At 44.5% G+C, this 7,655-nt stretch overlaps 1 protein-coding gene across 1 annotated transcript; it reads left to right on the top strand.

Moving 5' to 3' along the window:
• The first annotated feature begins 239 nt into the window (after positions 1-239).
• Positions 240-5,050, top strand: foxj1a (forkhead box J1a). Its single transcript, XM_046037764.1, has 2 exons — positions 240-809; positions 3,106-5,050. Exons 1-2 carry the CDS (start codon positions 240-242, stop codon positions 3,970-3,972), a joined length of 1,437 nt encoding a protein of 478 aa, XP_045893720.1. The 3' UTR covers positions 3,973-5,050.
• The last annotated feature ends 2,605 nt before the right edge of the window (positions 5,051-7,655 follow it).

Here is a 7,655-nt window from a genome sequence, read left to right as displayed (position 1 = left end):
GGATTCAAATGGGAATTGGAATCTGAAAGACTTTACGCGCACGGACGCGCACGCACACACACACACACACACACACACACACACACACACACACACACAGAGGCTCTGTTTTCAAATAGGGTCATCATTGTCCTTCCTTTTCGCACTTGTGTTGACGTTGGTTGTATATTTTCGGTCCTGTCAGGCGGTGGCAGGGGGAGGAGGAGGAGAAGGAGCTGGGTGACGGAGAGGAGAGAGCCATGCTGTCTCTGAGCTGTGCAGACCCCTGGCCTGAAGGCTCGGTGGCGCTGGAGGAGGAGGTAATGACCGCCGCTGCCCAAGCTGAGGAGCGGGACAGCATCAACAACAACAACAACAGCAACAGCAGCATCAACAACAGCTCCATCAACCTGGACGACAGCCTGACCAGCCTGCAGTGGTTGCAGGAGTTCTCCATCCTCGGTGCCAACGTTCCGCAACAGGCCCACCACCAGCAGCACCTGTTCGGCCAACAGCCGCTGGGCTCCGACGCCCCGGCCTCCCCTCTGGCCGGGGACCCCGCCTCCATGGGCATGCCCCTGACACCGGGGAAGCCCATCGCGGCGGCCTACAGCAGGATGCAGTCCCTCCCCAGCATCGTGGCTCACGGTCACTGCCCCGACGAGGTGGACTACAAGACCAACGCGCGCATCAAGCCGCCGTACTCATACGCGACGCTCATCTGCATGGCCATGCAGGCCAGCAAGAAGAGCAAGATCACTCTGTCCTGCATCTACAAGTGGATCACTGACAACTTCTGCTACTACAGACACGCGGATCCCACCTGGCAGGTAAAGGACACACAGTGAATTACACAATCCACTCTTTAAAAAGGAAGCGTCACTTCTAACACTCCCTGTATGAAAATGAGTTTCTCTCAGGTCTGCTTTCGGCACTGGGGTCAAACCACAGCTGGGCACATGATTTCTTTCTTATTTAAAGAACAGTAAAAAAAAAAATCCATTACAGAGGGACAGAACATACTGAGAGGACTGGGCCTGCTGCCATGCTCTGATGAAGTATTAGTGACTTAGCTGTGTGGCTAATTAATAACTTCTGCAGCCAGAAACACTTTCACAAAACCTTCATAGAAAACACTAAATTCTCTTTTTATTTTTATCACTTTGCTTTTGTTCATTTAAAGCAGCTCACTGTTTTTTCTGCTTGAGCAAAAACAAGAGATGGAGGGGCAGCAGATTCCCCCTCCAGAGGGCAGGAATTTTTGAGAAAAGTTTAATTTTGCCGGATAAATGATTGATGAAGCTGTTAGCTGTACTCCTTGTTTGTGCATCTGGCTCAGGCATTTCAGAGCATTTTGTTATTGCAAGGCAGTACATGGGGCAGATAATATTTAACAAAGGTCACAGGGTCACTGCTCTATTTAGACATCAGTGAAGGGGGGGGGGGGGGGGGGGGGGGGGGGGGGGGGGGGGGGGGGTGAATGCAAGAGTACACAGTGCGTTAATGTGATGTATGGTGCTCTGGCATCAGTACTTCCTGCCTCACGACAGGCTGATGTACAGTCAGTTTACCAAATAGGCTTCGGTTTAAAGGAATGCTTCAACATTTTGGGCAAATGCACTAACTTCCTTCCCTGCAGAGAGTTAGATTGTTGCCATTGCCATGTCTGTACAGTAAATATGAACTTACAGCCAGCAGCTGGTTAGCTTAGCTTAGCATAATTTAGCATAAAGACTAGACCAGGCAGGCTCTGTCCAAAGGTAACAGAATCAACCTCCAAGCAACTCTAATAGCTCACAGATTAACATGCTAATTCGTGGAAACGGCCGTATGGGTCGATCATGCAACATCTTATTACGACTAATATTTACATTTTTTTGTCAGGCCGCGACCTCTAGCGGCAGAAAAAGTCAGGTGACGTAGTATAAAAAGAGAGGAGGGCGGTGGAAGAAAGTCAAAGGTTACATGTTTTAAGTTAAATAACGTTTTGTAGATCACGATTTAAATAATGTGCGTATTTTAACCCAAACCACAATCTTTTTCCTAAAACTAAGTGGTTTTGTTGCCTAAACCAAGCAGAACAAAACAGATTCCCAACGTTTACCATGTGTTAAACAACATGTGACTTACGTTACATACTTAAGGTCCTGTACGCCTGCCGCTGGGTTGGTACGGCCGTTTTGGGACACTTTGTGGTTTACTGGGGGCAATGTGTTGGACTATTTCTTGGCCAGTAGCAGTGACTTCTGCTGATTGCCTGGCATCCTTATGGTCACAAGGGCCAGAAGAAATAGTCTACAATAAATCCACTGTAGCCTCACCAAGAAATTACTAGAACTTTGAACAAAAAAATCTTTTCTAAATTCCTTTATTCGGATGTTTGTTGGATGGATGTAGTCAGTCAGTTCAATACTGCACAAGATCATGTTGCTCATGGCATGCTAGATGAAGTTATTTTAGTTAAGTTTACTTTGGTTTTCTAGCGGTGTGATAAAAATGTTTTGTTTCATCATTGAATCAGAAAGTTAGTTTGTGCATTTGTCGAGATGTGTAATTTCTTATTCTGTCTATATTTTTTCATATGTTCTAGTTTATTTACTCAAATAATGATACTGTTTGTGTGTACTGTTGTGTTTTTTAATCATCAGAAGCGACTTCCAAAGGCCACAGGTCTGCAAGTAGTCTTCTTCATGTATTATTAATTACGAAGTCGGCATTGCCAATATAAATATTTAATGTCCCATCTAGCTGTGCAGTGATGACAAGACTCCAAGGAGTCACTGCTACCGGCAAGAAGTAGTCCGACAAGTAAACCCACCTTAAAATCACAACTCGTTTTTACACTTTAGTTTTTGTCCTGGTTAAAATAATGAGATATAATATTAGTGAGCTTTAGAGGCGGTTTCTGTTCCCTTTGGATAGAGCCAGGCTAGCTGTGTCTTTATGCTAAGCTAAGCTAACTAGCTACTGGCTGTAGCTTCACATGCTACAGACATGAGAGTGTCTCAGCAAGAAAGCCAATTAAAATATTTCCCAAAATATCGCACAACGCCTTAGAAGTGGCGTCCAAAGTTGTTTGGTGAAGCCAGTATGTGAGCGCTTATGTGAAAATACGTCTCTTTTCAGAACTCCATCCGACACAACCTCTCGCTCAACAAATGCTTCATCAAGGTGCCGCGGCAGAAGGACGAGCCGGGAAAGGGAGGTTTCTGGAAAATTGACCCGCAATACGCTGAGCGTCTCCTGAACGGCGCTTATAAGAAGAGGCGAATGCCACCGGTCCAGATCAACCCGGCCCTGCAGAACAGGCTCATGGTCAACCTCCAGCCCCAGTCCAGAGGCCCCTGCGGCCCCATTGGAGGTCAGAGCAGCCTGTGCATCAACCCAGAGTCCCAGCAGCTTCTACTCGAGTTTGAAGAGGCAACCGGCGCAGACCAGAACTGGGACCCTCATCTGGCTGAAGGGACCATGCTGGGGTCGTGGCCAGTGGTCAGGGGAAGAGGTGGGCACAAGAGGAAACAGTCGGGGGGCTCCAGAAATGGTGGCGCCAAAGCCCCCCGGCGCTCCAGCTCCCCGCTGCTCTCTGTGGACGAACCGAAGGAGATTGGACCTCTGAAGGGGGACTTTGACTGGGACGCCCTGCTGGACTCGGCCCTCAGCGGGGAGCTCAGTTTGGAGGGAGGAGAACCTCTGAGCCCCATCATGAAAGAGGAGGACCTGACAGTGCGGGGGACCCACATCTCTCCTGTTGAAACCCCCGCAGGGACAGCAGACATCCACGTGTTGGTGGAGACCCAAAGGAATAATGACATGTCGGACTTTGACGAGGAGACCTTCCTCGCCACGGCCTTCCTGGAGAGCCCCTGGCAAGAAGAGGAGGAACAAGGCCGCAGTGACTTCCTCTGTAGCTCCACCGTCAACCTGGACCAGCTGTTTGACCTCGGGGACTCATTAGGCGGAGACCCAAGCGCCCGGATTGACACCCTCCTTTGAGGAATAGTTGCTTTCCAGGTCTCCTTTCAGACTTGCGGCTACGCTACTGGGGAATAACAGACTCTTTTTCTTTTTTACACTCAAGCAATCCTTATTGTCCTTTTCAAGATGTTTAAAGTATTTTTAGAATTACATTTTGATGCTGAATCGTGCAGGAAGTACATTCCCAATGCCTACCAAACAAAGATGCCACAAATGTACAGTGTACAACCACGTTTGGTGAACCATGACATGACTTGAGACGAACAAAAAGTGATTTTCAGAATTAGGGCCTGGTTAAAGAGAAGCTGGTGAAACTTAACGACAAAATTAATCCACGCGTCTTTACAAAACATTTTATTATAGAGGCTTGATCACGTAGTAAGTACTCGCGGGGTTCGTGGGTGAACCCCTGTAGCTGGTGAGATAACCGCTAACATGCTAGCAAACCAAGACATGCTAGGGCTAGCCAATCACATTAGCTTTCCTAGCTTCTTTTTTTCTCTTTACCGGGCTGCTACATCATTTAATTCAACAACTTTTTATCGAAGACAGAAAATACGAACCTCTCTGAGTTAACGCCATTGGCCAAGTGGGCCATGGACATTAGTAAAGATGGTTAGCAACCAGTTAGCAAGCTTGTTAGCACTTTGCTAACAAGAGAGTAAGTTGACACAGTTTATTAAAAGCTGTGTCATCTTGTCTGTGGAGCAGTTTATACTTTACACAGCTAATAAGCTTGTTTTGCTATTGGTCACGAGGCTAATTTGTGTGTTAAAGTTAACCAAAATTCAACTTGATGCAAAAAAAGTGCATCGAACTACTTAAGCGTTGCAAGTTAATCCACTTAATTGTGATGCAAAATTTCAGCGTTTTAAATGTGTGAACAGACCCTTTTGGATTACACATCATGATCTCTGTTTACATCTTAAAAAAAGTAAGAAGACGAGATGACTTATCCACAATTTTTGTTTTTATAGAGGAAGAAATAACCGAGCGGTATCAGCAGATGTCAGGCCGAGGCTGCGACACAGATGCATTTTCTTTTACAGGAAGTCATTTGTTGCTGAGGATTGTATTAATATGACTGTAAATAATACTGTGACAGCAGCACTATGATGATGAATAATGAGATATTTGCCAAATGATGTTTGGTGTAGGAGTGATTTACCGTATTAGGCTTAAGGTTTTTTTTGCGTGTTTTTTTTTTACTACTAACTATCCTCTATGCTTTTTTTCCATAAAGAACTAGGAACAGTTTAACTAGATAAATAACAAATATGCAGGATTGCATTTTTCAAGAGGAAGGGAAACAGAGATGTCAGTTTTTGTTTTTATTACTACTTTTTTTGATCCTCTGATTAGCAGAGCAGTAGATGCAGAGCAGGACACATTTGAGCTTCATGGCATAAAAGTTAAAATGGGACCGAAACAGCTTGAGGCAAAAATTCTCCAACAAAGAACAATTAAGACCTTAAAATGTTCACTTTAAAAAGGCCACGGAGTCTTGTAAATGAATACCTGACCTTCTGTGTGCCAAGTACAACACTTGGGACTCGACAGGGCGGCAGTGTTACAGTAAGAGGCTGTGTTTTTAATTACTAAAAGGGAACGTGTGTTGTTTCTAGCTGTGTTTGTGAGGAGGCCGAGAGTTGTTGGTACATACAAACAAAAAATCTGCTGCAGCTTGGATATGTGTCGGTGGATACGGACTAACTGCACCAAATCGCTCCATATGAAAAGATCCAGTTCTTGTTACTGTTTTCCTCTAAAATGTGTGAAAGTGCAATCAATGTACAGTGATACTTGTTATATTTTACATTCTGTTGTAGGAGTCTATTCATGCAGTTTACTTTAGAGACCAGTTTCACTATTTTGTGTATTATGAGGTGTGAATATACACGCAGGCAGGAGAAAGGACTCTTTGTAAAAACATGAAACATGTTTGTTTATTAGCTTTTCTCCATCAAATAACACTTTTAAACAATAACAATGGCGTCTCTTACCCCACGATTGGTTCTGTAAAGTCAGGCACACTGTATGCATCCTTTTACTTTCATGTTTTTGTTTTATTTTTCACTTTTCTTTGACAAATAAAGGAAAAAGTTTTACTGCATCTTGCTTGTCTAAATGAGATATTTGACTTATTTTCTAGCCACGGCTCCTGGGATGGCAATTTTCGGTCTGTTAGTCTGCCTTTTTTCTCCAGACTGAAACATGGCAACAACAATCAAATAGACCGTGATACTTTGTTCAGACATTCATTGTCCCTAGATGATAAATTCTAAAGACTTTGGTGATCCTCTGACTTTTCCTGAGTCAGTTAAAATCTTTACATCATTGACAGATTGGTGTAACATTTGTGATTCCCACAGCATGAATCCTTCTGATTTCTAGTGATCCTCTTACTTTTTCTCTAGTGCCATCACGAGATAGACATTTTTTTTAAAAAACATCTCAGCGACCGGTGGATTGATTGTGCTGAAATGTGGTTCAGACCTTCATGTTCCTCTCAGGATGAACTGTAATAACTTTGGTGATCATCTGACTTTCCATCTATCGCCATCATCACAACAATATAATGTGTCCAATACTTTGTTTTTTGACCAAATGCCTCAGCTGTACGATGTGTTTAGTTCCAATTAGCAAACATTAGCATGCTAATATGCCAAACTAAGACGGTGAACATTATATCTGCTTAAAATCAGCATGTTAGCACTGTTATTGTAAGCATGCTGATGTTAGCGTTTAGCTCAAAGCACCGCTGTGCTTAAGGCCCCATCCACACTACTGCGTTTTGCTACGTTTGCACCCCGCGTCCAGACTAAAACGGCAAAAGCAAAGACCTACCATGGAGAAGTTTGAAAACGCTGCTGACCCCGTTTTTTGTTTTGAAGCTCCGTGTAGCGTTTTAGTGCGGAGACGACGCAAAGACACAGGACTTTGGAAACGATGACGCAGATGCTCACGTTTGGCTCTCTGATTGGGTCTCATATCAGTCATAGTCATGCAAAGAGTTTTGGTTTAGGTATTTTTATTAAAATATCTTGTACCGTGCAAATAACACCTACAGCCTACACTTGTAAGTTACTGTGCATGTCGCCATATTTACTTTGCGATGACTCCCAATCTTTTTTCTGCCGCCACAGCCGCTTTTAACTCCCGTGTTACATTCAGTAACGGTTCCAGCTCGTTATTGGTCCATGCAAAAAAAAATGTGTTCTGACTTTTCCTCTTTATTAATTGATTCTTTAGCCAAATCTTCTGTAACTACTGGGTAGACCATCTGCTTACACACAGCTAAAACACTGGTGTGGAAGGAAATCGTATTTGTTTTAAAACTCAAAATGGAGTAGTGTGGATGGGGCCTAAGTGCAACTTAACAGAGCTGCTAGCACGGCTGCAGACTTTTAGTCTTTTCCCCCACCCCCCGTTTTGCTTTATTGTGCTTGTACGTGAGATTTACGTTGGTCTTTTCCTGCTCATCTCTTTTGGGACTCTTGCTGTGATCAGGCGGTGGATGGGTAATATTAGCAGGGGGTGGCTGGGTTTCTCTTTCAGGGCTTTGTCTGTGCTCAGTCAGACCCTTGTTCACCATGGCGCTTGGATCTGTGGTCCTTCACTGGGTCGGTGTGGGGTCTCACAGGGACAAGTGTCCCACGGCCCCATATATCACCGCCTGTCTGCCCCGCTGTAGACCACAC

This window comes from Micropterus dolomieu, linkage group LG02 (assembly GCF_021292245.1).
Source record: "Micropterus dolomieu isolate WLL.071019.BEF.003 ecotype Adirondacks linkage group LG02, ASM2129224v1, whole genome shotgun sequence".
Taxonomy (NCBI): Eukaryota; Metazoa; Chordata; class Actinopteri; order Centrarchiformes; family Centrarchidae; genus Micropterus; species Micropterus dolomieu.
Note: the sequence above shows the minus strand (reverse complement) of the source record. Positions and strands in the feature narration are given on the sequence as shown.

What these genes read in the sequence shown, in the direction of transcription:
- foxj1a (XM_046037764.1), top strand. Translation starts at nt 240, where the DNA reads ATGCTGTCTCTGAGCTGTGCAGACCCCTGGCCTGAAGGCTCGGTGGCG. An exon ending in ACGCGGATCCCACCTGGCAG is followed by an intron (nt 810 to 3,105) that starts GTAAAGGACACA and finishes GTCTCTTTTCAG; the next exon opens with AACTCCATCCGACACAACCT.